The 26887-nt window shown below is 35.5% G+C and overlaps 3 protein-coding genes across 3 annotated transcripts; 1 reads left to right on the plus strand and 2 right to left on the minus strand.

The window, feature by feature from the left end:
• Positions 1–567: 567 nt before the first annotated feature.
• LOC130614602 (ankyrin-1-like) lies at positions 568–5177 on the minus strand. Its single transcript, XM_057436038.1, has one exon. The coding sequence runs from the start codon at positions 5070–5072 to the stop codon at positions 627–629; it is 4446 nt and encodes a 1481-aa protein (XP_057292021.1). The 5' UTR covers positions 5073–5177; the 3' UTR covers positions 568–626.
• A 13774-nt stretch (positions 5178–18951) lies between these two features.
• Positions 18952–19621, minus strand: LOC130613510 (uncharacterized). The gene is made up of 2 exons (XM_057434844.1): positions 19494–19621; positions 18952–19429 (listed from the first exon to the last, which is right to left on the minus strand). Exons 1-2 carry the CDS (start codon positions 19619–19621, stop codon positions 18952–18954), a joined length of 606 nt encoding a protein of 201 aa, XP_057290827.1.
• A 117-nt stretch (positions 19622–19738) lies between these two features.
• On the plus strand, positions 19739–20164 carry LOC130613511 (uncharacterized). Its single transcript, XM_057434845.1, has 2 exons — positions 19739–19750; positions 19802–20164. Exons 1-2 carry the CDS (start codon positions 19739–19741, stop codon positions 20162–20164), a joined length of 375 nt encoding a protein of 124 aa, XP_057290828.1.
• Positions 20165–26887: the final 6723 nt, after the last annotated feature.

Genomic DNA, 26887 nt, shown 5'->3' on the forward strand with positions numbered 1-26887 from the left:
TAAAAAAAAGTTTGTTTTTTCAATTTCGTGCATAGGAAGCAAATTATTCCTTTCTTAAATAGCAACAACACAACACGTCACACAACTTTCATGTACACAATTCCGAGTATATTTGAACCGATTGGCATTGAAAAAAGAGCATCACAAAAAAGAACCAACCAATAACGCGCGGTGAGCCTTATCAGCTAGTATTGACAAAACTGATTATTCTAACTTTTGATGGAGCCTGAAGACAAGGAGGCAAATTTCGAATTGTGCTTTCGCAAGTATATAATACTAGGTACACGCAATTTAAACTTGTCAATATTCACAGCAGAGTGTCTCATTTCTTTTGGCTAACCCTTAAATTTCGGCATGACGTCAGCGTGGCCTTTTTCACAAATTTTTTCGGTAAGGCAAACGTGTAAGAAAGTGTGACAATTTTGCTTACCTAAAGAAAGTGTGATTGGCCCACTATTTTAAGGGTTTTATATACAAACAATAAAGGAAGATTGTTTTTCACCTAAACGTATAACAATGAGTTGAGTTATTGATTATGTTTGGACGCAAACAACAAATGAATTGTAGTAATGCTAATATTAATTAGTAGTCAAAAGAATACAAAATATTCCAGTCATGCCAGAAAATCAAAAATCACAACAAGAGCAAGGTGGAATATAATGATAGGATCCTTGTCTTTCAAGTTGCATCAACATGGCTCTGAACCACCTCTCGTTTTTAATATTACACGTGCAGTTTCCTTTAAAGCGAACTCGACACATCGGGCAGTTTTCTATGCTCGGGTGCTTTGCGCATTGATCACAAATAGAATGCCCGTTCACGCATGTGAACATCTGTTGAGAAATCTCATTGCAAATAGGACACTCCATTTCTTCAGGAATTTGTTTTTTTACTAACAATTCTATCATTCTTAAAATTTTAGTGGGAGACTGCTGAAATATTTCTATGAGTTTTTGTTTGTTCCTGGTTGATATACTTAAATCTGCTTCGAAGATTAGAAGATAATCTAACGCAACTTCATTCCCCACCAGTAAAGCTAAATCAAGGGGTGTATTTCCATCAAAATTTGTGGCGTTCACATTAATATGGCTGCAACGCTGAAAATATTCAGGTTGACGATATAATTGTGAAATTATTCGGTTACTACTCTGTTCGATAATTGAATGCAATAATGTATTACCTCTCGAATTAACACGTCGATCTCCTTCTTTCAACAATGACAATAATATCCTAGTTAGCTTATAATCGTCTCTCTGAATAGCATAGTCAATGGCACTAAATCCATTTCCATCGGATAAATTTACAGAGACATCGTAACTGGTTTTGTCACAGAGAATATTAATAACATGCTTCTTATTTAACTTGACTGCAATATTCAAAGGCAGTTCCCCATTTTTGTCAAGTACGTTTACATCGACAAGCTTTAATAATCGATTTAGTTGGTTTCTGCTTTCTTCTGTGCAATCGTAAACTTTGATTGCTTCAGTAAGATTGGAAGTGTCGACAGCTATTGAATTCTTTTCGCAAATTAACAAGAATAGGTTAGTTATCTCATAATGACTTCCCTGGATAGCGTAATAAATAGGATTGAATCCATTACTATCAGGTATATTAATAGAGGCATAATTCTCACACAGCATATCAACCACCTGCTTTTTATTCAACTTAACTGCAACGCTTAAAGCCAGCTCCCCATTTTTGTCAAGTACGTTTACATCGACAAGCTTTAATAATCGATTTAGTTGGTTTTTGCTTTCTTTTGTGCAATCGTAAACTTTGATTGCTTCAGTAAGATTGGAAGTGTCGACAGCTATTGAATTCTTTTCGCAAATTAACAAGAATAGGTTAGTTATCTCATAATGACTTCCCTTGATAGCGTAATAAATAGGATTGAATCCATTACTATCAGGTATATTAATAGAGGCATAATTCTCACACAGCATATCAACCACCTGCTTTTTATTCAAATTAACTGCAACGCTTAAAGCCAGCTCCCCATTTTTGTCAAGTACGTTTTCATCGACAAGCTTTAATAATCGATTTAGTTGGTTTTTGCTTTCTTTTGTGCAATCGTAAACTTTGATTGCTTCAGTAAGATTGGAAGTGTCGACAGCTATTGAATTCTTTTCGCAAATTAACAAGAATAGGTTAGTTATCTCATAATGACTTCCCTGGATAGCATAATAAATAGGATTAAATCCATTACTATCAGGTATATTTATAGAGGCATAATTTTCACACAGCATATCAACCACCTGCTTTTTATTCAACTTAACTGCAACGCTTAAAGCCAGCTCCCCATTTTTGTCAAGTACGTTTACATCGACAAGCTTTAATAATCGATTTAGTTGGTTTTTGCTTTCTTCTGTGCAATCGTAAACTTTGATTGCTTCAGTAAGATTGGAAGTGTCGACAGCTATTGAATTTTTTTCGCAAATTAACAAGAATAGGTTAGTTATCTCATAATGACTTCCCTGGATAGCATAATAAATAGGATTGAGTCCATTACTATCAGGTATATTTATAGAGGCATAACTCTTAAACAACATATCATCGACCTGCTTTTTATTCAACTTAACTGCAACGTTTAAAGCCAGCTTCCCATTTTTGTCAAGTACGTTTTCATCGACAAGCTTTAATAATCGATTTAGTTGGCTTTTGCTTTCTTCTGTGCCATCATAAGCTCTAATTGCTTCACTAAGTGTGAGAGTGTCAACGTTTATTACATTATTTTCCAAAAAATCAAGAAAACAATTAGTAGCATTGTAAAAATTAGAGCGCAGAGTTTCAATCAGGAGTTTGGAAATTTCATTCAGAGTTTCATGATTCAAATATCCGTCCCTGAGAGTATTATCTTCAAGTGCCATAACCAGACAAGAAATCTTATCTTCTTTAGAAACATTTATATCGGTGAAAAGTCTCAACAGAAATCTGACTGCTTTTTCTTCCTTGGCAACTATTTCCACGTTTAAGGCTCTTTGGTTTTGGTTATAATGGGAACCACCATCCTCACTATTTACCGCCAAAAACTTAATAAAATTTCTATCCAGTTTATGAAAAACTGCTCTATACATAAAAGTGGTGAAGGAAGAATTTTCCTGAATGAGGAATTGGGCAAGGTCATTAAAGCCGTATTTGTATGATTGATAGATAAGTTTAACAGAAATTTCAAAAATCCCAGATTCATATCCTTTACTTCTAAATTCTTGAAATAGCAACCTAAAAAATTCTATGGTGTTTTCGGTCGGATTTTGGTTTTGTAAAAGCTTTGAACACATACTATCAGTTATGTACTTTGTGTTCATAGAACCTGGAATTTTATCAAAAATGTATTTCATAAGATCAATGTTCTTAAGTCTTAATGCCAACAGTAATGGTGATTCTCCTTTTTTATTTTCTACGGTAAGTAACCGGATTGAAGTAACTTTTGCAATAAGTTGGCGTATGTTTCTGATTGATGTAAAATTTAAAAGAACAAGGTGCAAGGGAGAGTTTCCATCAAGATCCTCAAACCACATATAAGGCATAGCATCTATTAAAATAGACGCAACAGCATCTCGCTTTAGAATTAAGGCTTTGTGTAACGGTGTCTGATTTACAAGGTTTGCAAAGCAAATGTTAATAGTAAGTTGGGAAAGAAATGTCACAACGTCTAGTGTATTGGTTAATGCAGCGTAATGTAAGGGTAAATCTCCTGTCTTTTGATTCCTCTCTCTAACATTGCCTCCGTTTTTTAAAAGGACTTTAATTTCTTCGAGACTACCATACTGCGCTGCAACATGTAATAAGTTTTTTTCACTGTCATCTTTTATGTCATAGCGAATTCCGTTTTTTAAGAGATAGTCAAGAGCATCGGAGTACCTGTTAATAATAGCATGTTCACAGATAGCGTACTGCATATACTGATCAATTACCTTCTCTATGTACTGAAAATAAATAGGCGTCGACCTCCAAAGTGGAATCAAATTGAGAATGTTTTTCATGGTTTTTTTAGAATGCTCATCAAAGTTTTTAATCTCAACAAAGGCCTTAAATAAGGCAACAGTCAATTTCTTGTTTTGTGTTTTTAATGCTAAATGAACTGGACTTTCTCCTTGGTCATTCTCGATTGTTAACAGCTTCTGATCTATACAGGAACACAACTCATGTAAGATGTGATAAACGAACTTAACGTTTTTTACATGAACAGCTTCGTGTAATGACGTACTGCCTACATTGTTTCGGATTTTCAAAATTTCCAACCACTTATTCCTGGAATCATCCGTAGCCACAAACGAAAACTGAAATAAATGCATTAAAATTTGAAATTTCTGCTGCCTTACCATGATATGAATGGCAGTGTCCCCTAAACTGTTCTGTAGATCACATCTAGCATTGAATCCAATTAGTATGTACGCAAGCTTATAATCACGACTTTTTAAAGCAAGATGAAGATTCGTGTCGCCGTTTATATCTTGTTGGTTAATGGAATCCCCTATTACGCTTCTTGATTTTAGTATGTTTAAGGCAGCAATGTTTCTTTCTCTTAAAGCCCTCCTAAACGCTAATTTCTCAGATTGTTTAAGATCTTTAGTTGGAAAATTTGAGGGTAGAGCATTTAAATCAGGCAAGTGTTTTAAACATTCGGTGAATGTTGTATCATTTGAGGATAAATCTAACGCTGACATGTTATTACTGTCTTTCTGCAAAGGATTTGCTCCATAACGCAATAAGGTAGTTGTTATATAATTACTCGGTGTCGTTACTGCATAATGAAGTGGACTTGTATGGCTGTCATCCGTTTTGTTTGGGTTCGCTCCATTAAATAAAAGCAATTTAACAATGCCATATTTATTTTTCTGCACAGCTGAACACAGTAAAGTTGTTCCACCAATAAGAGAATCCACTAATTCATTGACGTGATATAACTTTCTTGTTAGATAAATTAAATCATTCTTATCAACAGCATCCAATAATTTTCTTTGAATTATTTCTTTTTGTACTCCAGTGATGTTGTTTTTACAACCTGTGTTAACCTTTGTTTGTTTGGTTAGTGTTGAAAGTGAGTTGTACAAACTGCTCATTTCCCACATCTCGTTGAGGTTTCATGTTCGTTTTATGATGCTTAAATGAATATGAGGTCTAGCTTCCTACTTTACTACCATTGTAATGTTTTTTAATTAACATTAATTTACTCGCAATTATGTATTCTTTGGGCAATTAGCTTTCTTTAAACTTCCTAGTTAGAGTTCACTCTATCGCTGTCTCTGGTATATTTGCAAACAGAGTAATTCAGTTTTGTTAAAGAGTTGCAAGTTTCTACCCCTATGATGCATGTCTTAGGAGCAAGTTAAGCAATTTAAACTGCCAGTTGTCATTTCCAAGTGCAAATTGAACGTGCGACTTAAAAAAAAATTAAATGAGACAAATAGTTAAAAAGGAAATTTGCAGATAAAAAATGTGATACGTTTAATTACAAGAACTAAAAGTTGCCGAAAGTCTTCAACGTAGATCAGTTTCTATAATTCGCTTCACCTACGAAGACAATTTTTGGCCAAAAAACCTAAAGTTAGGTTTTCACCATCGGTGAATTCAGCTAAAAACATTGTTATGTGGCTAATCATTTAGTCTTTCCATGATTGTCTTAAAAATTAGACAGCGCACATATTTACAACAGCCACTCTTTACATCACTAGATGTTAAAGTTCTACGGTTAAACAAGGAACATTAAAAACAGTTCTTTTTTCACATATTAATTACTAAGAACAATTCAGGAAAAATTTTGGTGTCACTAAATATGATATTTTTTACCTTGTTCAAAAAAAAATTAGGCTCAGCTCGGCACATAAAGTAAAGTAGAAGCATTCCAGATTAACCAGAATAGCTAATTGAAGATCTTCAAAAAACAGTTTTATCAAATTGTTTGCTTTTTTGTTTATTTGTTTATTTGCGTGTTCGTTCGTCACTGTTATCAAGGGACAAACAAAGGAAAAAATCCTTGTTATCTAGCTCGTTTTGGTACCTTTATGTCTAGCTGTACATTTACAACTAAAATGCAAAATGTTATATATGAAACCATTACCCTAGATAGAGTACAAAAAAGAAAGGGTAGCGAGTAGAACAACTTTATGACACCATTGTTAAACGGGAAAGAAGTGCGTAAACAAAAAAAGATATTTACAACTTTAACATTTCCTACTTTAAGAGTACATTAAGCGTAAAAGAAATTGTAGCTATGGTTAAATTGCATTATTTTTTTTCCGTGAGAAAGATAACCATCATATGTCATCTTTTCGACAGCTACTCTTTTGCCTTTATATGCCTTTTAATTGCCTTATTGTATTAGGTTTATCTGTATTAAATAAATATAAGCTATATATATTCTCCATACTCGGAGTATTTTTATGTGATGAGTGGACAAGATTTTCCCGTTAATGAGAACTAATTAAGACAATTAAAATGTCAGAAACGCAATGTTTTTTTTTAATATGCTTAATTATGTTAGGGAAATTCCTTTGGGAATTATAGTTAGGGTATGTACCATTTCACGCATCCGAAATGGTGAACAGATTTTGGTTAAATTTCCTGTTTTTTAGTAAGCAAAATATAATGCGTAATGAAAAGAAAATGTGTAACCCTATAGTAATAGTTTCTGGCGACAGAAAGTCTTAAAAGTGTCCACGGTGTCTTGATCAAATTTTAACATAGTGTGGCACTTAGAGTCAAGCAGATCCTTACCTACCTTGTAAGGGTTGTTCCTAAATGCAGTTTGAACCTTTTTGAATTTCAGACGCTTTTTACTAGTTCTTTTTGCTCGCCTCATTAAGGTAATTTTGCCTTTATATCAAAGAGAAGTTGTTGTAATTGCTGCCGATGGTTAAAGTCAGAAGAATAATAATTTCTGTGGCCAGAGGTTTTTTCTGTTTTATTAAATTACTCAAGTGAATGGTTCTTCGATTTTTCCCAGAATTATTTATACCACTTTTGGTGGTCGAAAGTGCATGTTTCCTCGTTATATATTGTTTTCTCAAGAACTTGAACCATTTCTGTTAAAGAATCACAGAAAGGAAATTTGCCAGACACAATAGTCGAGACAGTGTTATCAAAGTTAGACCAGCGAACACCATACACACTTAAAGCTTGTATGATGGCATTTGCATAGCAAGTGTTGCCTTTGTTTAACTTTACAATTACGCAGGGTTTTTTTTAGAAACATTTTTTAAATTCAGTGGTTTTTACATTTATTGCTTACTAGCACTTTCACTGAATTACAAACACTTCCTGCCCTCTTGTTATAGGGAACTAGTAGTGTTGCTACGAATGATTGGTAAAAAACATACTTTTTCATTTTACGCTACAGTTTTTATTTGTTTACATTTCTGATTACTAACGTATTTTTTTCCATTCTTAAAATGATTAAATATTGTGAGCCAAAATTTCAATTTTCTTCTAATTGCCTTCGCTGAATTATTTGTCTAATGCATGGCAGAGAAAATATATAATAAAAAAATGAAAAGATAAGTTCTTGTTCATTATAACAAAGGAAAACTACTCTGAGAGCAGAGGATCTTAAACAGTTTAAATATTGGCAAAAAGATAGTTAGTATTGCAAGTGTTTGTGTCAATAATACTAATATATTTTTACATTTATAGATTTTTTTCTCGACAAATATAAATTCTTTTTGGCACTTCTGCAAAAACCACTAAGTTAAATAAAAGCAGTGACATGTCTGTATGCTACTGTAACAAGATGGAGGAGCTGCATACTATTTCGCATGTCAATGTTAATTACACATTATCCCTGCAACAATATCTTTTGAATATAATACCGGGGTCATTTCACAAAACCTAAAAATTGATTTACAGCTGTTCCTGGCGTGAAGGATATAATGCATGACTATCATACTTATTGACTACCTTAAGGGAAGAAATTATTTGCGGAAAAACTGCTCCCTAAATCGAAAGTGACTTGTTTACACGAAAACATAACAACATAACAGCGCTGATGGTAACAGCCTGTCGTAGTGAAGTTCAGTGAGTGCCAAGCCAAGCTTAGACATTTTTTAGGGTAAGTAGTTTATTTCACGAGCTTTTAATTTTATAGTTCTTTAATAATAGTTGTGTTGTTAAAGAAAGTTGGCTAACAATGTCTCAATTCATTCATTTCATGTTACGAAACAGATACTTGCAGCTAATTATATACTACTCTTTACTGTATAACGTTGTATAACTAGCTAGCTTAGGCTGGGTGTAACTAGCTACATAAAAATTATTCTGAGTGAAAAAGACCACCTACCTAGCTTTTGCTCTATAAGCCTACTGGCTTATAGCTGTGGGACTCAGCATTACACACGACACCACACGTTCAAATTCATTGTAGTTCATGGAGAAAAAAATGACATATAACTAGCTAACTACATCTGTTTTGCATGTTTTTCCCAAAACATTATGTTTCGAACCTTTTTTAAGAGCAAGCAAATTTATCGTGTCTATTCTAAAAGCAACATAATAAAGAAAAGTCTTGGTGGCCAAAGCTGATCTATGGCATTAGCAAAAACTTGTATTGTACTGTGTACATTGGAAATAATATAAATACTAGCTGAATTTCACTGAATCTCTCATTAAACCGATGTAAGGGATACCAAACAAAACAAGAAGCCCCCCCCTACTTGAAGATTTCCGTCAATAGCCTGAAAGATATTGAAATTTAAAGTGGACCTTGAAAACGGAGAATTATGGGGTAAACAAATCACTGAGCATCCCAATTCTCAATTATTATTGTAACTAACCTGCAATGTTAAAATACAATCTAATAAATAAAAAATAAAATAAAATTTCCATTTGAATGAAGGAAGTAGTTCATTGTTAATTAATTCAGCAATAAATACATATTAGCATTTAAATATTTCAGTATTTAGGCCTTCAGAATTTACTCTCCTGTTGAAGATTTGTTTAAATGCTGATGATGCATGGTTTGATAACAGCTGATCTGAAAAAAAAAGTACGTTTTAAAAATGAGAAACAAGAATACATTTTTGCCATGAACTGAAATGCCATAAGGTTGTTTAATAATTGCCTCTTTAACCTCTCCTTGCCTCTTTGATTTGATTTGGAACTTATTAAAAAGATACAAATCAATGCCATGTGATGCACAAGGTATATTATATATATAAGTATATGTATATAAATTTAATCAAGCTGGTTTTTGATATTTTTGTTAAACAAGTAACATATTAAGCAGGCGATCCATGATTTTGAAACCTGTGGACAATACAGGATTTATTTTGTGGAAAGCGATTTATTGAATTCAAAAAATTTAATTGTTTGTTATCGTTTTTTTATTCCAATTCTTAAATTTGAATTTTTTTTCAAAGAGTCTGATTAGTTGCATTCTTCAGAAATTACTTCTGAATTTTAAAGCTTACCTCTCACTTCAAAAAAGTTCATCTTATTCTGTTTATATTATGTTGAGAATTTGTAATTTAACATTTATTAAGTAAAATTTGAAATAATAAAGCTAATAGAAAGCCACATTTTCTTGTGTTTACAGCATGCTTCCTTTTCGAAAGCCGCCATAATGATAATTCTTTTTTCGGATTAAACCCAGTTTGACGTCATCTCCCGGATGGCAAAAAAAGGCCCCCTGAACATGTTGCCGCAAAACAATAACTCAGAGAAAAAGAAAAAGAGTAAATTGTTGCAACTAAGATTAATTTTCTTAATAATTATAAAATGTATTTTTGTGCTATGGCGTTTTGTAATAAGAATAATAGAAGTAGCGCTGGAAAGCATTCCTTTGCCAGTCTTCCAACAGGCAAGAAAAAAGCTGCGTGTACTCATTAACAGAGTCGATACCTTTCAGTCGAGTTTTAATCACTAGAATGTTTTGATCAACGTTGGCAAAAAAGGCTTTGGCAATTCTAAATCTCTGTCTACTAGTCTTTGTATTAGGCCATATGAAAATTCTGGTATAGGTGCTCGCTCTTCTACGTTGCATCTAAGACTTTTCTATTATATTGTGGTACACTAGGCAGGGGATTTACGGGATTATAATTTTGTTCTGCGCGCGTTGTTGATTCTTCTTTCTTTTTTTTTCTTTTTTACTTTCTTATATTAATCTATTTTTATTTATTTTTCGTGTCGCGTTTCATTCTCATATCAAAGAACGCTATAGGCCCTGGAATAAATTGCTTGATTTGTTATTGTAATAAGCCCAGGGTTGTGTTTTTGCACCCGTTCTTTCTATGTTTACTTCCGCATGGTCGTGATTATTAACAAGTTTTCTGCAAATCTTCTACATTAAAAACGCTTTCAGAGTCTAACTCTTCTAACCAACACAAACTCTTAGGGATCACAGCGCGGCATTTTTCGAAAGAGTAAAATAAAATGTCGCCCGCCATGGTTTGCTCTGATAGCCCTAAATAGCTTCTTTTTCACTTTAAAATATACTTTCCGGCGCCGCGACCCGTCTCCTGTGGGCATTGAAGTCTCTACACAAGTCAGAAAGAGCCAATCTCGTTCTGAGAGCATCGGAATAGCTAAAAAGGCCACGGTTTACTACTACTAAGCTATTGCTTCAACTTCCATTCTCATCCTCATATCAGCTTTCCCAGCTAGTTTCTGATTCACTGTCAGGTTTTGTAGACTTTTTACTGGCCGAAACTTCAAAACTAAGAAAGCCCACAACTTTTTCACGGGAACTCAGTTTTAAAAAGGGAAGTAAAAAACAAGTGTTTACTTATCTTCAGTATATGCCTGTTACAAACTCATCTTCAGTACCCGTTACAAATGTTGAAAAACAACAACCGCTTTGTCATATATAAAACCACTTTGTATATATAAAAACATGGGCCAACGGCAGAGTCTGCGAAATTATCATCCGGGAGTTGACGTCACAAGCCCTCCCGCGAAGGAATTTATTTAAAATCGGGACACAAGATGGCGACTGGCACGAAGCTTCTTCTTCAGCTAATATTTTACAACTTCAACAACGAATATTTTGCGAACAAATCAAAGAAAGTACAAAAGAAATATTTTTTCGTTATTAGTACAATATTTTGAGTTGATTTTCGAATACTTTTTTTAAAGTGGGAGGTAAGCTTTAAATTGACAGATTGAATTCAACAAGTTGAAACAAAAAAGGGTAAACACACAATAAACTTGCGGATTTGATAAATCGATGGTCCTTTTCGTGAGATTTTTAAAAATCAAGTCTTTTCTAAGAAATCTTAGAAAAATATTTTGTGATACTTTGGGTGAGTTCAAGAAAGATTTTCAAGCAAATTAGGCACAAGGAGAACTGATAATTATCCAGTAACAGAATAGTTAGTCGTTTTCAATGGCACCGTGGTTTAGTGGTTATAACTCTTACACTTTGTGCGGGAGAATGGGGTCCGATTTTCCTTGGCAGCAATTCAATATGGGCGAGTGAATGCTACGATAGCCCTAGGTTAACCCACCATGTGATGAAAATAGGGGAGATGGCACACTGTGTGGGCTGTTGGATGTTGCAGGGAGTTGTCTGGTAGAGGGCGGACCCTAATTGAGTCTGCGTAGTTCAAAATGAGTATTAAATACTCTTAGGACTCTTCAACAGTTAGCTGTTAAGAACACAAGTAAGCTTTTAACGGCTAATTATACTATGCGTAGCATTATCCTGCATCAGCTAGATATATATATATATATATTGTTACAGGTTAATCATCAGTTCAACCTGACTGTTCGGTACAGCAACAATAAACTTTTGTCTTGTTTCGACAACTTTTCTGCAAAAAATATAAAAAAAATCCTGTGCGAATATATTTTTTATCTGACAGAAGTAGCCCCACAAAGTGTTGTTTGGAAGTTTTTTTAGTCCCCCCCCCCCTCCCTCCTTTCCCCATAACAACAGGAGTCCGGTGGAGTCGGGTGTCCAGTAATGGAAAAATTACGCAAAGCAGGACAAAGGCTGTTGCTGGCTCTTCAAGAAAATAGGAACTCTAATCAAGGCACTATTTTGTGTAGCTAGCTCCATAGCTAGCTAGCAAGTAAGTAATTTCATGATGCCAGCACCAATCAAAAGGAGATCCAAGTCAGCACCAAAAAACACGTAATGTATATGACAATGAAAGTGGTCTAAGTTGGCCGCAAAAAAGAAAAGAGCGTGTTGTGTTTGCCCAGGAAGACTTGGGAAAGCTAAAAGCCAAGTTTAGACATTTGATTGAAGCAGCAGATGTGCAAAATATTACTCAGAAAGCATTCAGCGCCGTGTTAGCGAAAGGTGAAGTGAATGAGCTGGTGAAACGATATGACGAGTATTCCTTGCTGTTAAAAGTGCGGACAGAAAGGGAAAAAAAATTGTGCAAGAGAAAGAATTAAACTTTCTCGTACTAAAATAGTGTAGTTATGTAATCTTTAATCGCCAAGCCAATGTGGAGTGATTTTATGCTTTTCCTTAATTATTTCTCAAGATTCTATTGTTATAAAAAGCAAGATAAAATTTGTTTCTACCCATCCTCACTTCCATTCATTCTTGAATTATGTAACTCCGCAAAATTTCAGCGCTACTTTAACGATATCAACTTTATGTAAAAATATAACAGCTCAAGTTTGTTTGTATTATAGTTCCATAGTTATTCCTTCATTTTAATCTTCTTAGTATTGAGTTTGTTGGGGTTCTGCACTCTACTCTTGTAAAGTACGATGGCTCAAAAGGGTCAATATACTTAACGCTGCAAACTTTATTGACATCTATATAAAAAACACACTAACATGGTCCTTATGCTTTTGTTCTCAACACAATGACACTTCTACGCGAGGTGATTAAAGAATAGGTCCTGATTACAGAATAAGTAATATCTAATTTTTAAAATAAACATAAATTTTGAAATTATTAGGAGTTATCGGCGAATCGCCTTTTAGAATGTTCTTCTGAATCTTAATAAGGATTGTTCTTTAAAACAAATGTTCTATCCAGAGGCGTAGCCAGCGTCAGTCAGGCTCTGCGATCGACTGACCTACTTTTTTCATTTCAACACGTCGTTTTTTCCACCGCCACCGCCAACACATGAATGGGCGCACCAATTGTGCATCCCGCACAAATCTTTTCCCGGGCGGCGCACACAAGCTTCGCGCTTCACACGTCGTTTTCGCAGGATATAACAGTATCCACTTTGTTTTGCAGGCTGAGGTGTTGAATCTCTACTTTGTTTCGCAGATAGTCTTTTTCGCAGGATTACCTGCGAATTTATTCCTATGTAGTCTTGTGTCTTCCATTTATGGTCATTTTGGACGCATCCTATTGGGTAGTAAATTTCGCAGAGAGGTTAAAAATTCGCTCCATATATGGCTATAGAACATACGCAAGAAAGTAAAAAACAAAAAAAAAACAAGGCTAGCGAAGTTGTGAAGGTGAAGAAAGCATGATGTTGCTGTCAAACGTGGATCCGTATTAAGCTTTATAACTTGTATAGAGCTTCATGAAAATTCTCTATACTCGAACCATCCAATTTTTGTATCTGTATGTAAATCTTCAGATTTGTTTTCCTGTGTAGAAAGCACTTTCAAGTTTTCAGTTAGCTAGCTATTCATCCTCTTCCGTAACTCTGTGTAGACAGCAGATCTTGTAGCTATACAGAATAAAGGTATTCTTATAACCCTTTATAACAGTTTATTTAAGGGAAATATTTTAACTTTTTATCCTGATTGTGGTCAGCTATGATTCAAGACGGTTTTAAATCAGAAGATTTTCCTCATCTGCCTTCAAATAAAAAATTACAACCAGTATCTATTTTATTTTGCGATAATGACAAACATTCTGGGCAATTTAAACCTAATCCCTTCTGTTTCTTTAAGTTTGAGTAAAGCTACGTTAAAGCATTCTGCTCAATATTTTAAGCTAGGTTGTCATATGTTATGACAACAAAGCAAAAGAAAAGAAAAAGGGGAACGTGTGTATCATCTCGAAGTTGTTCCTTTTGCATTAGCCCAAACGTTAGTTAATCAATGTGGTACAAGACGTATGATATACGTAAACAACCTCGCGAATAAAGTTTACAAAAAGCTGTCAATCAGATTGTGATTTCTGTTACGAAGTTAGAAACGACATATTATCCTATTTAGATAGGCTATAATAGTTGTTACGCACTATGCAGTTATTTTTTCAAAATTGATTTGTGATATCTTTTTGAACGGAAAACTCCTCGAATTTGAAGCCCAGAAGAGGAATGCAGAAAGTTGATGGTTATCTTCGTTTCTCTCTTACGTAATGTTGTGGAAATTTTGCAGACTACTTTCCAGGCATTTGGGAGACCTTAAGTCTGCTTACATTCACCTTTGTAAACTTTGATGGAGACACTTTTACTTTACCAGTTAGTTAAAAAATGATTTTGAACACTTATCTTATATAACAGCAAAAAAAAGTAAAAATAATTACCAAGATGAGATTCGAACACACGACTACTCCCGTTTCGGTGCTCAGAGAGGCAAAAATTTCCATTCTTGTGGGACACAATTGCGTTTTAATACAAGCTCACGAGCTTGTAACAAGCTGACGAGCTTGTAATAACAAGTTTTATCTGCAGAACCTTGGTAGATTCATTCCCTTCAGGCTTTATTGGGAAATATAATGTAGGCACTTACTACGACAAGCTCCACACCTCAGTGATCACGATTATTCTTCCCATTGTAACTTGCGAGAGGACGTCTTAGGTTTATTCATTGTAGTAAAGGCTCTAAGGTTTGTCTTTTTCAAAGGTTATTTAAAAAACCTTATGAACTTTCTCTTGATATATATACAGAATTGATAAGGTCAATGTTATGACGATGCTGGCAATGTATCTGTTAAAATTAATAATTGTCATGCTAACATTTCAAAGCAAAACAGATTAGCTTTATACATATCCTTGTTCTTCTCATTGCTTAAATTTAGTTGTCTGTAATTCATGCTTTGTACATTATTTCTGAAACATGATGAATCCAATCAAACGTAACATATTTTTACAAATTTTCCAAAAGTAGTTTAAAATTTTATACGCAAGAATGTTCCTTACTTAACTAATAATCCCAACTATGCCCATAATTTTAATATTTGTAACACGGTGTGTGGAACGTATTATTAACACGAGGGTTTTCAATGATTTGTATGAAGGCATGTTGTCCATGGTTCCATTTCATTATATTTTTGAATATTTTATTATATTTATGAAGAAAGAAGATTTTGATTTGTTTATTTTTTAATGACCTTCAATCTGCAGAAAACTTTATTTTGGTGCTAAATATGAAGAAAGAAGAATGAAAATTTTAATTATTGCTTTAATAACTTTCAATCTATAAAAAACATTATGATGGTGTTGTGTTGTCTTATTGCTGGTTTGATTACACCCTTGATGATAAAGATTTTAATGTATTTTATGTTGTCATTTATTCCCCTTTTTCGATCAATTTGATCAATGCTTAACGTGTACCGCGTATGTCACGGAGTCGGTTTTATGGCGTTTCAGTGCTTAAAGGGCGGAAAAAGGCGTTGGCTGGACCCGTTGGGGGGGGGTCAAAACGCCCCCTAAACCCCCAGTTGGTTTTTATCGCACCTGTGGTGCGATGTTGACCCTGCGGGTTAATGGTTCGACTAAGGTTATTTTTTTTCTGGCTACGGCCCTGCTAGCTATACTTTTTACCCGTGGCAACATGTTGTAGTGAGAAGACGTGTTTTTGCATGCTCGTTAAATTTGTTTTCAAAAACAAAATTTTTTAACAACAAAAATGAAATACAAATATAACTTTAATTATAACTTTTTTAACATGAGTGGAAAAGGTTCCAAAAAAAGAGTTAACACTAACAACAACAAACATGACGAATCTATTGCCGAAACTATCACTGAAGAAAAAGAACAGAAAACAACTTTCTCAACTGAACAACTACAAGCTATACTTAAAATGCAACAAGACACAATTTTTGAGGTTGTTAAAATGCAAGAGGCTCGCTTTGAAAGAGCAATTCAAGAAATTCGAAACGAAATGAAAGATCAGAACAAAGAGTTAAATAAGGAGATCGAGGATATAAAAATGGGACTGAGTTTCAATAACGAAAAACATGATCAAAAAAAAGAGCGAATAAAGCAGGTACATTGGCTACAACAAAAACAGTATGACTTTTTTGAGGAAACATATCTGAACTGGAAGATAGAGAAAGACGAAATAATTTAAGATTTGATAACGTAGAAGAAAATGAGAACGAGACATGGGAGGAAAGTGAAAGGAAAGTGAAAGGAAAGTTAAGGGTATCATTATAAACCAACTGGAAAGAAGTGACGCTGTGGAAATTGAAAAGGCGCACAGAGCAGGACGAAGAAACGGAAAGAAGAGAACCGTAGTTGTAAGATTTTTGAACTATAAAGACAAAGAGGACATTTTATCAAGATACTACAAAAAAAGGTTGTGGGAAAATAAAACTTACATAAATGAGGAATTCTCAGAGCACACAGCTAGAATTAGGAAGGAGATTTCCAAAGAAATGAAGTATCTGCGGGATAAAGGAATAAAGTCGAAGCTACATTATAAGACATTAATAAAAGGAAAAGAAAACGTTGAAAATGATAGGTAATTATTTTTTACACTTGTTTTTCAGGGTTTTTATTATTTTTTTTTTATATTTTGTACTTTTACACAAATTTTTGTTGTGCACATTCAGTACCTTTTTAAAATATTTTCTTCTAAAAATAATACTTTCTGACGCAAGTGGTTGCTGCACAATGGCATTCTTAAAAAAATTTCAAGATGATGCATAAATTAACATTCTCTTTACAATGGAATCTGTGACCACATATCAAAAACTATTAACATTTTTAATGATGTCACTTTTACGCATTCAGGCAATCTAGATGCGGAAAAAAACCAACATAAAGAGCGTCTTAATACACCGTATTATAGTATGGAACAAATTTGCTCAGACTCTTGTTGTCTTCATTAAGCGGCGGCTAATTATTATGGCGATAAAATAATCTCTGTAAGCTATTTTGACATTTGCGCTCCATTTTTAACAGTTTCGCAATATCTCAATAATGGCAGGCTATTATTCATATGTAAACATTGTATTTCGAGCCAATTGAGAGGGAAAAAGCGTAGAGTACGAAGCAGATATGTCTAACTTAATCGATTTACATTAAAGTATTGATCTTTTCATAACATCTGAAAACTTGGATCCTAGCTTTTCTCAAAGCTCTAGCGTGGGTCCAAGACCAGTTTTCAAAGAAATACAAAACTCTGGTGAAGATGAAACACTTGAAGAAGATACCACAAATACTGTCAAAGACTGAAGCACTGATCTGTCACATCTTCCCCCCATATCACATGAGCGAATTTATAAGTATCTTGTGCTTGGAAAAAGTTTCGACAATAAATCAAGGGGTGCAGAGAAACATAAGACCCTGGGCTACCAGTTGTTTAAAGAGAACTACGTGAAAAAATTGAAAGTGAAAGCAAAAGTGAAAGTTGAGAGACTTTGTTTTTTTGTTAAATGTTATGTCGCTGCCTCAATGAAAAAAGAAAAATATACTGTGTACATACATCTATGTCAAGAAACTGGTGATATATTTTATGGAAAATGTATTTGCAAAGCTGGTAGCGGAGGCTGCTGTAAACACGTTGCAGCTGAATTATATCAGTTAGTTGATTATAGAACACTTGGTGTAAAAAGCGTGCCTGATGACAAAACATGCACTGACGTTCTGCAAAAATGGCATGTTCCAGGTGGATCAGCAAATGAAGAACCAATAAAATTTTCAGAATTGATATTTGCCAAAGCTGACATAAACAAAGACGACAAGAACAGTCGTAAGAGACCACTAGTCACTGGGAATAGATTTTTTTGTGACACACCACTGTTCGCACACACGCCGAAAGAAGAAAAATTAAAAAAATTAAGTGAAAGTTTGTTATGAACTGGAAAAGGTGTTATAATTGCAACTTTATAGAAGGGAAATGATTACAAACCATGTAATTTTTGGACACATCTGTAACGCAGTGTATTGCCAACAAACATCTTACATCGAAAGAAAATAAACGTCCAATACATGCAGTTATTGAAATTTGCAGTAAATAATATGGATATCAGTAAATTAGATGATAAACAACAAAAATTTGTTACTGAGCATTAGTTAATGAGGAAAGGATAATACAAATTGAAAATGAAACGTTAACCCAGGCTGCATCTAACCGTTGGTATGAGGAACGAAAAAACGTATCACTGCAACAAATTTTGGATCTGTGATTAATTGACGACCAACCATATACCCAAAATCACTATTACAAAATTTATTGCAAAGTAAAAAATTCAAATCAACTGCTTGCGATTGGGGGAAAGAGAATGAAAAGAATGCAATCAAACGTTATGAAGACATCACTAGTAACACAGTCACCAAATGTTTTATTGTTAATCCGAAATTTCCTTGGTTAGGTGCAAGCCCCGATGGTTTGATTTCATTGAATAACGAATGTTATAAAATATTACAAGTAAAATGTCCATTTACAAAACGAGATGTATCAATAAAAGAATGTTGCTTAGATAAAAGTTTCTGTTTAAAAATGGAAAACGGTACACCGAAATTGAAAAACAGCCATATTTACTATTATCAATGTCAAGGTTTAATGGCAGTCACAGAGACTCTTGAATTGGACTTCATGGTATACACAAATATAGATACACACATTAAAAAATAAAATTTGATGCACTCAGATGGGAAGGTTGCTTTCTTCCAAGACTTCACAAAATTTTATTTTGATTTTTTGATGGATAAAATTTTTTACTATTTTTTTTTTATCTAATATATATATACGCATTATATACTAATATTTACAGAATGGTGACTTAAGTCATATTCAGTCTTTGTTTTGTACTAATTGTGGTAGAAAGTTTACCAAATAACAACAAACAACCCAGATTTTATTAAGTTCTGGTGTCATAGATAATGGAAATACTGTTTGTAAAATTCTGAAATTTTATACTCTCTCTATCGCTCTCTCAACATGTACTCGAACAGATGCAATTCGTCTGGTTTCATTTTCCTCTTCCAAGCTCACCTGTGATTTTCCATTCAGAAAAAGTGGTATATTCAGTGGTATACCTTCCGGAAGATCATCATCAAGTTCAAAACCTCTGTCCGCCATAACTGAGTCACCATTCTGTAGCAAGTTATATATACCGCTGTTCTTAGTTATTTTTTTATCTGAAAATCGACCAGCATACAAATCAGATACAAACGTTACTGCTCCATTTGGTGCTATCCCGACTAGTCCTTTTGCGGTGTTATGATGTTTATAACTGGAGAATGTAGCAGACTGGCTACGATAAGATGTCGGCATTTCGATAAAAATTTGTGTGCAATCTAAAATAACACGCGTACTTGGATATTCTTTTTTGAAACAGTTCGGCATTGTATCTTGTACGGTTTTTTTAGTAGCCAAAATAGTGAGAATTCTGAATTGAGAGTGCAAAACGTCTATCCATATTATAATTATTCTACTGATGTGACATATTGCACCTGATTGCTAATTCTTCCAGCGGGAAAGCATATCTTAGTCGAACCAGTACAAGAAAGAATTTCTCTTCTGAATTGAGTGTTCTACTTCGTCCTCTTTTGTTTATTTCTTCTGATGTTTTACTTTCCATATTTGTGTTTGACCCCCAGTAAACTAGTTTACTAGCTGCTGGTTCCCAGTAGTCCAATATTATTTTGAATATATCATAGGATTCTAATCCAGTGTAAAATTTGAAGTGTGTTTCATTATGTTTGAATCTGTCAATTGTAAACTTTGTATTTTGAATATTTTTTTCTAAATTTTCAATTAGTGTTTTCAACTCATTTTCCTGACACCACAAAAAGCCAAACGAAATAAGAAATTGACATGGCGTTCTAATTTGCAAGTAAAAATCAATTCAAGTGATACATGTGAAAGCATCACTGATCAGAAGAATGATGAAACGTCACGTAGTGAGGATGGCGAGGATAATTATGAGGGCGAAGTTAGTGATGATAGTGAAGGTAGTGATGAAAGTGAAGGTAGTGATGAGAGTGAAGGTAGTGATGAGAGTAATGATGATGAAGGTAGTGAAGAAGGTGAAGGTAGTGATGAGGGTGAAGGTAGTGTTGAGGGTGAAGGTAGTGATGAGAGTGAAGGTAGTGATGAGAGTGAAGGTAGGGATGACACTTGAATGCACGAGCTGAAGAGCGAGGTCTTCAACCGGAACGTATTGTTGTTCTTCCTTCAAGTTTTCAAGGAAGTCCACGTGCCATGGCTCAAAACTATCAAGATGCTATGGCTGTCATTGATAAATTTGGAAAACCAGATTTTTTTCTGACTTTAACCTGCAATCCAAAATGGTGCGAGATTACAGAAAATTTGTTTGCAGGCCAACATGCACATGATCGACTTGATTTAGTTTCTCGAGTTTTTAAATTGAAACTAAATGAACTCCTAAAAGATGTTACTGAAAGGAGTGTTTTAGGTAAAACTGTATCACATGTTTATGTTATAGAATTTCAAAAAAGGGGTTTACCTCATTGTCATTTGTTACTTCATTTAGATCCCAATGATAAACTTCGGGATGCAGATGACATAGACAGTGTTATTTCCTAATCAACAGGAACAACCTGAGCTGTTTGAAATTATTTGGTCGTGTATGATTCATGGACCATGTGGCTATCTGAATCCTAATTCCAGGTGTATGGAGGATGGTGTTTGCACAAAAAACTTTCCAAAAAAATTTTTAGTGTCTACTGTTGCTGACGTTGATGGATATCCATTGTATAAACGTCGTAATAATGGAATACATATCAATGTCAATAATGTTGATGTAGATAATCGATGGGTTGTTCCCTACAATCCATGGCTCTCCAAGAAATACAATGCACATATAAACTTAGAGGCTTGCATGTCTGTTAAATCTGTGAAATACCTTTATAAATATATTTATAAAGGTCATGATTGTGCCAACATTGAGATCAATGAACGTATTGATCACAATGAGGTACAGACGTTTTTAGACGCTAGGTATGTCAGTGCGCCAGAAGCAGTATGGCGTCTTTTTGAATTTAAAATGCATCAGCAATCTCATGTTGTCCATAGACTGCCAGTGCACTTGCCTAATAATTATATTGTTTATTTTCAGCCAGACCAGGTTGAAGAAGCTGTGAACAGAGCTGCAAATCAGGCCACTAAATTAACAGCTTGGTTTGTGCTAAATGGAGAGAATCACAATGCTCGCCAATATTTGTATCCAGACATTCCTCTTCATTTCGTTTTCAATAACAACAGGAAAGTTTGGACACCAAGACGAAACTTTAACCTTAAAATTGTCTCTAGAATGTATAGTGTGAGTCCTCGCGCAGGTGAGCTTTTTTATTTACGTATGCTATTATTGGATACGCGTGGTGCAACATCTTATGAAGATTTAAGAACTGTGGATGGTAATGTCGCTGAGACATTTCGTGAAACCTGTTTATTGCGTGGACTCCTGCAAGATGATACCGAATGGAACAATACTTTGCAGGAGGCTGTCAACTTTCAGATGCCTCGGCAATTAAGACAATTGTTTGCAATAATACTTATCCACTGTGAACCTTTTGATCCTTTTACTTTGTGGACAAGGTACAAGGGTTCTATGTGTGAGGATTATCTTCGCCAAATGAACGAGGATCAAGCTGAGTACAGGGTGCTTCAAGATATTCATTCTGTACTGAGACAATTTGGTAAATCTCTTACTGATTTTAATCTTCCAAGTTTAGATGAAATACCTCCAGCTGAAAACATTGACATAGCTATGGAGGCTGAAAGAGCAGAATTTAGATTAACTCGCAACATGAGAACGAGGTCAGGAGAACAAGAATTTGCTGCATGGCTTCTGCAACTTGGGAAAGGTGTTTTACCTGTTCGGGAACAACCACCATTCCAAGGTGCAATTGAGGTGCCACCCAATTGTGTGTTACAACAAAATCAATGTATTGTTGATATTTTGTTTAGGGATTTTCACCCAGAAAATATGGCATCATCTGTAATACTAACACCTACAAATGATGATTCACTTCTCATTAATGATCAGGTGTTGGTGTTATTGCCAGATGAAGAAAAAAATTATTTCAGTGCAGATGATGTTGTTTGTGATGATGAGGAGGAACGGAATCAATATCCGGTGGAATTTTTAAATAGTATCACACCCTCAGGTATGCCTCCTCATTGTCTTAAATTAAAATCTGGTGCTATTGTTATGTTATTAAGAAACATAAACATAAATAAAGGTTTATGTAATGGCACTCGCCTAATTGTAAGACGTCTTCACGACAACTGTGTCGATGCTGAAGTACTTACTGGGAATGCTATTAGTGATCGAGTACTTATTCCAAGGCTGCAACTTGCACCTTCGGATACAGGTATGCCTTTTGTTTTGCGTCGTAGACAGCTTCAACTAAGGCTCTCTTATGCTATGACAATAAACAAGGCACAAGGTTGTTGCGTAGGCCATGTTTTTCTCATTGTCAGCTGTATGTTGCTTTTTCTAGAGCAAGAGCATTTGGTGATGTTAGAGTAAGTGTTGTTCCCTCATCAAAGCAAGGATTTTTTAATGGGAAATGTTATACTCAAAATATTGTTTACCGTCAAATTCTGAATTGAGAATATTTTTCTTATCATTTGGATCAGAGCATGTATATATTACATTTTTCAGCACACTTCTATCGTCTATATGTCCACATGTTATGTACAACCTTGCTGACGTGGACGTTATAGGTGTGTCGTGCTATTGTACACTATATGTGCGTCTGTCAGTCCTACTGTACAGGGACATGAGAACAGATGTATTAGTGGTTTTTAATTACAATGACATGTCAATGCAGTATAAACATTCTTTTGAAGTGTCCTTTACTTGGCTATATGTTGCTCCTTTAATTACGATATACTTTTTTGAAAGAAATGGTATTTGGTATATTTTCGTTATCTGCCAAAAAAATATATATATACTCCTGCAATTTCCACCTCTATTATCAATATATTGAAAATCCATCAATTCTACCTAATTTTCTCTTTTTATTAATTTTGTCTTCTCTAAGTTATTAAATGATTTAAAATGTGATTTTTAGGCGTTTTTATGTATTGTAAACACGAAGCCTATACTCTTCTGATACAATGTTGACAACATATGACCAATTTTATAGTATTTTTTATAAATATTTTAATAATACTTAATGTATATTATCTATTAATGATTTCATTGCATAAAATCTCCGCCCGATCTAATACTGGATAAACGCCCTTTCAGGCCTTGAGGCTGAAAGTCATTACTCAGGACCTCTTTCGCCAATTCACGCTAATTAAGATGGACGCTTCGTAAGTTTCTTTCATATTTTAAATTTTAAATCCACAAATATCTCTTCATTCATTCCGTGTTTGGTAAGAGATAGTACTATTTTGTTATCCTCGGCTATAAGAGGAATGCATATCGTCATAATTTCCGATTTTGATGATGTTTAAACGTTTGTATCATAGAATTGATGACGACAACACTGTGGATCCCGAGGTTCCGCCCGGTGATACCCAGAGAGATGAAGAGCATGTCGAGGAACCCTCTGCTAAAAGAGCACGGTTCGAGCTCGACGATGATTCCCATGATTCATGGGAGTTACCAGCTGCTTTGTGCGACTACGTCCACAAATACATGAAATCCCACATACCAGACAAGGATGTGAAGGAAAAAGTTCTTGCTCAAAACCCAGTGCCGTCAAATATACGGAAGGTACCAGAATTGGATTCCTACATAAAGATACTATTACAGGACAATTCTAAGTATTCCACATTAAAGATGGAAAAAGCATTCAAAAATGTCCACGACAAATTGCATTTGGTTTTTGGACCGCTGTCCAAAATTTGGGCCATGATGGATTCAGAAAAAGAGCAGAATCCCAAAGACGAGACTCTGAAAGAAGTGTCAAACTTATTTGAACAAACGATTCTTCTATTGGCTCAAACCCACAATTCTATGGCTTACCACAGAAGGGAGAATGTGTTATCGACTTTGATTGATTCAACTACTAAAGTGAAGGATATCTTGAAAAACCAATCTAAAGAATTAGATGCGGCAGACAATGATTGTTTGTTCGATGACGCTTTTGAATCAAAAATGATCAAAGATAGCAAAGCCTTAAAAAAATCTGAAGGCATTTTCACCGGATTGAAATCACCACGGACATCAACTTCTTCCTCCAGAGGAGCTTCATCATCATCAGGTTTCTCAGGCAATCGGCCCTTTCGGAAAGGCCCCCTGTTTCAAGGGCGAGGCAGGGGGAACAACCTGTGGAAAGGAAGCAACCAAAACAGAGGTAAAACTACTTCCTTTAATTTCAGTACCTGTTGTGTGTTCAAAGGTCGAGGAGCCTCTTTCCTTGACAAAGGTTCATCCTTTAGTAAGAGACTTGTTTCCACAAGTACTGCAACCGAATTTATCTCAGGCAGGGAGGCTAAGCTTTTATATTCAGAATTGGGAGGTTCTGACTCAGGATCCAGAGATTCTTCAATGTGTCCAAGGGTACCAAGTGCCTTTTCTGTCAGTTCCTCAACAAACTCATCCTCCTCGTCCTCCCAAGTTAACAACAGAGGAGGAGACTCTAGTAGAAAAAGAGGTTCAGGAAATGTTAGCCAAAGGGGCCATAAAGAGGGTTGCTTCCCCAGGTCGGAACCAGTTTCTAAGCTCGATATTTCTGGTTCCCAAGAAGGATGGGGGGTACAGACCGGTCATAAATCTAAAAAAATTGAATCAGAACATTCCATACGAGCACTTCAAGATGGAAACCTTGGGTCTGTTGAAGGAGCTCTTGAAGAAAGGGGACTACATGTGCAAAATAGACCTGAAAGATGCTTATTTTTCAGTTCCTCTTCACCAACGCTCTCAGAAATATGTAAGGTTTCAATGGAGACAAAAGATTTACCAGTTTGTGTGCCTCTGTTTCGGTCTAGGACCTGCTCCAAGAATTTTTTCAAAATTGATGAAGGTTCCAATAGCAATGTTGAGACGACTAAATGTCCGCCTCATCATTTATCTAGACGATTGTTTAATCCTGGCCGAGACAGCCCAAAAGGCAGAGATGGCACGCGACACTTTGATTTTCATTCTTCAACATCTAGGATTCTCAATAAATCTGAAAAAATCCGTGTTACAACCAACACATTTAATTCAATTTCTGGGAGTAGAGGTGGATTCCGACAATTTGAAACTGGGTTTACCTCGGGAGAAGATGGAAAAAATATTGTCCCAGTGCAAAGGTCTATTGTCTGCATCAAAGGTCTCAGTAAGGGATCTGATGAAGGTGATAGGTCTTCTTTCTTCATCAGCAGTGGCGGTACTTCCAGCACCCCTGCAATACAGAGCTATGCAAAGACAACAAATTTTAGAGCTGTCTGCCAAGGGAAGTTACGACTCTTTGATAACACTGACACAGGACGTGAAAGGGGAGCTCAATTGGTGGTGCCAGAACCTACAGTTGTCAAATGGGCGGTGTCTGGTGTCATGTCCTCCTCAACTACTAATATCATCGGATGCATCCCTTCAGGGGTGGGGGGCTTACTGCAATGGCAAGAAAACAGGAGGTCAATGGTCCGCTTCGGAGAAAAACCTGCATATAAATGTTCTAGAATTGAAAGCGGCAAAACTAGCAATACTTTCATTTCATCAGTTACACCCAGAAGCTCTGTCCATTCACATTCAGATGGACAACATTGTGGCACTAACCTATCTCAAGAAGATGGGTGGCACTCGAAGCGAACCATTGAACAAAGTGACTCGGGAGATCTGGAGGTATCTTCTGGACCACCAGATCACGATTACTGTGGAGTACCTCCCAGGAAAGCTCAATGTGGAAGCAGATTTAATGTCACGGAATGTGAGAGACTCAAGCGAATGGATGTTGAATCGGAATGTGTTTCTGGCGCTGTGCAAAGCAAGGGGAACTCCGTGCATAGACCTGTTTGCTTCAAGATTGACTCATCAAGTGCCCCTGTATTATGCCTGGAAAATAGACCCATACAGCAAGGGACAGGATGCATTTCAGGCATGTTGGAAACATATCCGAGGTTACGCCTTCCCTCCATTTTGCCTAATAGGAAAAGTGTTATGGAAGGTCCAGTACGACTGTGCGACATTAATTGTTATTGCTCCAGCCTGGCAAACACAAACCTGGTATCCTCAGTTACTCCACTTATCTGTACAAAAGCCGATACTTTTACCTCTGAAAAAGGATTTATTGTCAAACCCACAGGGACAAAACCACCCGCTTCTTCAAAATCGAACTCTTCAGTTAGTGGCTTGGACAGTTTCAGGGGAAGTCTCGAAACAATTGGAATTTCGCAGAAAGCTTCCAATCTTATCACAGCATCCAGAAGGTCTGGAACAATCTCCCATTACCAGTCGGCCTGGAATAAGTGGAGTAGCTGGTGTCGTAGACAACAAGTTGATCCCGTTCGATGTGCTATAAATTTTGTAATCGAATTTTTATCTGACTCTTTTCACGAGGTATTAGAACATAGCACAATTGCTGGGTATAGATCAGCTATTTCTGCTTACCATGAGCCCATAGATGGGGTTGCTGTGGGTAAACATCCTTTGGTATCTTCTCTTTTGGCAGGTGTTCACAATCAGCGGTTTCCTCAACCTAAATATACTTTCATTTGGGATGTGGAAAGAGTAGTGACATTTTTGTCATCAATTAGTCTGCAGAACATTTCTGACAAAATGTTAACTTTGAAATTGACAATGCTATTAGCTTTGACTTCCGCTGCTAGGGCTCATAAAGTGGCCTATTTGGACGTCAGATATTTAGTTAAACACCATTCTGGTTATTCATTTCATTTTGGCAAGCCTACTAAAACAGCCAAGCAACGTAAGCCTCGTCCT

Source organism: Hydractinia symbiolongicarpus, chromosome 11 (genome assembly GCF_029227915.1).
Source record: "Hydractinia symbiolongicarpus strain clone_291-10 chromosome 11, HSymV2.1, whole genome shotgun sequence".
NCBI classification, from domain to species: domain Eukaryota; kingdom Metazoa; phylum Cnidaria; class Hydrozoa; order Anthoathecata; family Hydractiniidae; genus Hydractinia; species Hydractinia symbiolongicarpus.

Coding starts and splice junctions, on each gene's coding strand:
- LOC130614602 (XM_057436038.1), bottom strand. CDS start 5,072: ATGTGGGAAATGAGCAGTTTGTACAACTCACTTTCAACACTAACCAAA.
- LOC130613510 (XM_057434844.1), bottom strand. CDS start 19,621: ATGGAAAGTAAAACATCAGAAGAAATAAACAAAAGAGGACGAAGTAGA. Junction 19,430..19,493: donor CTGGAAGAATTAGCAATCAG/GTGCAATATGTC, acceptor CTCTCAATTCAG/AATTCTCACTATTTTGGCTA.